This window comes from Pocillopora verrucosa, chromosome 3, assembly GCF_036669915.1.
Source record: "Pocillopora verrucosa isolate sample1 chromosome 3, ASM3666991v2, whole genome shotgun sequence".
Taxonomy (NCBI): domain Eukaryota; kingdom Metazoa; phylum Cnidaria; class Anthozoa; order Scleractinia; family Pocilloporidae; genus Pocillopora; species Pocillopora verrucosa.
The window spans coordinates 18215514-18218013 of record NC_089314.1 but is presented as its reverse complement, the minus strand read 5'-3'; the positions used below and the strand labels follow the sequence as shown (position 1 = coordinate 18218013).

The window sequence follows — 2500 nt, the reverse complement described above, 5'->3', positions numbered from 1 at the left end:
TCTTATAGAGGTGTCCGTTAAGAGAGAGTTGAACTGTAATTAGCCTCCCCCGATATAAGCCCACTAAAAAACCCTTGCAAATCTGGCTACTGGTTTATAAGTGGCAGTCTAAAGATATGTTGCCAAATTCAACTTTAAAAGTATTTTGAAGTGAATAAACAGTGCAAACACATGTATTTATTTTTCAGAAGTAAACTCTGAAGAGGTGGTCAGGCCAAATAAAAGACCATTCAAGGTAAGAAATGCAGCAAAATCTTTCAAATTTTACATATTGAATCATTTTCTATTAATAAGTTTGCTCCACATTTTAAATGTCACCCACCTTTTTTAGACAGTTGGGTTAATTAGTTTAGACATGCAATTAAATCAGATGGTAATGGACACATGTTTAATCGTGACTGATTAGGTCAGTTAGTATATTTGTGGACAACATAGTTTTTTTTTTTCATGTTTGAGGCTTTTCTGTGATTGAACAACAAAAAATAAAAATGAATCGACTCACAGAGCCTAAACCATTTTTGTACACGTACACTGTGCCTGTGACAATTATGGTACAAATTTATGTACAGGGTATGTGGTCATTTCATGCAGGAGACATCCATCTGAGTGTGAACAAGGCCAGGCCAGATATTTTTGGGTACGGATGTGCCGCTGGGACTTTGATACCCTTGCCCTATACTAGACCATGTTCAGCTGCATTTTGCGACCCTATGCTAGACTAGATGCGAAAAATTCGTACCCTAATTCAGACATTTCTTAGCAAATTGAATGGTTCCAGGTAAATTATACCCTATTCTAGACCAAAATTCTCTGATTTTCATACCCTATCCTAGACTAAACTGCTCAAAAACCCTGCCCTTCACAGCGGCACATACCTATATAGCTTATATATGGGAGAACCCCCCGGGCCTAATTGTAGGCGTAGCATCCTATTTGTAGCACACCTGATCCCTAATAATATTAATAATCATTGTGGCTCTCCTGCAATACATTCCAAATCAGAGTCTTAAAGTCATAAGTTTGTTTCTGAACTATTTTTTTATGAAGCTCTGGAAGCCCCTCATGATCACATGAGGTTAATGAAGCTCCCCAAGTCGCAAGCTCACCCAAAATTAAAGCTCTTAATTATTATAATTATAAAGATCAGGTTACAGTAGCTAATAAACAGTTGTATGACAACAATTTAATTGTCTGTTTTTGTTGCACAATTCTATCTCAGAAATGCGACACATGTGGTGGCCAGAATTACAATGCAGCCAAGCGTTGCAAGGTGGAAGGGTGTGGGGCCAAAATCAATATTAAAACCTTTGACTGGGAAAAACTTGCCAAGAAAAAGAAAACACATGTCACTCAACAAAGGAAACTTTTGGAGTATCGGGTAATTACTGCAATGAATGACAAGTGGATTTGTTATGTTCATCCTTTAACTGCATGTAGCCTACATAATTAATGTAACAATGCATGCATGCATGCATGCATGCATGCTTCATCAAAGCTGTGAGCTGAGTGAAAATTCTAAACACACTCTGAGCCTTATATTCAATACCTTTTAATTAATATCTTTGCTTGTGGATTACTCTGCTTGACTCCTTAAAAACTGTTGGTATATAATAATGTCCCCCCTTTTTTTTCTTGATGAACACTTTCTTTGTCAATTCCCAACAGACTGTAGGAATGAGAGAAAAAGACTTTTGATAACCAGGGAGTCTAATGATAAAAAAAATCCATTTTAATACTAGGTGGCACCCTGTTGTGCATGCAAATTGCTCTTGTATGTCTCTCGCTTAATTACCACTGATATATGAGATAAGTAATTTGCATTTTTGACAGACTGCAATTTGCTGTTATGTGACTTATATGGACATATTAACATTCAGAATGGGTAACTGCTGCATGTGTATGCAAAGCCATGTAATAAATTGTACATACTTAGCAAGAGGATGATCCATGTCACCTGATGCCATGAGTGCATGGCCCATTAGATGACATGATCACCGTAGTATTTTTGAATATAATTCCTCCTTTACTTTTCAGTTATTTTATAACAATAAATTACACACCTATTTCTATAAATGTTGCACCTGTGATCCATGATGCATGTTCCATGTTGAAAGCCAGCAGTGCACTGTGATAGACTTTGTTTGTAAGCGGTTTGTTCCACCGAGTTCAAACCAAAGTAATGATCATGATACTAATGATGATAACCATACTGTGAAATGTAAAATATTTATGGAATTCTCAGTTTTACTCCAATTAAGACCTTTTCCTAATTTTCTAGGATCTTTAATACATATATCTGTAAGTGACATATTTCTTGTTGATTGAATTTCAGGCAAATGTTTTATACCAACATCATGGTTGGCATGTTGTTGTTCTATACTTCAACAGACATGGCAAAGGTACATCTGTACACACTTACGGCACACCTGGTGCTGGCCAAAAGTTTGTTGGAAAAAACAAACAAAATGCATCAAAATATGGTCTTGTGACTACAAGACTT

General features: G+C 36.3%; 1 protein-coding gene across 1 annotated transcript in view; it reads left to right on the top strand.

Annotated features, from left to right (window-relative positions):
• Window positions 1-2500, top strand: part of LOC136279752 (uncharacterized) — a 4354-nt gene that overhangs the window by 1717 nt on the left and 137 nt on the right. The window contains exons 2-4 of the mRNA XM_066163820.1: window positions 189-235; window positions 1220-1378; window positions 2333-2500. The exon at window positions 2333-2500 is cut by the window's right edge and continues 137 nt beyond it. Coding sequence (XP_066019917.1) covers window positions 189-235; window positions 1220-1378; window positions 2333-2500 — 374 coding nt within the window. The remainder of the gene's footprint in view (window positions 1-188; window positions 236-1219; window positions 1379-2332) is intronic.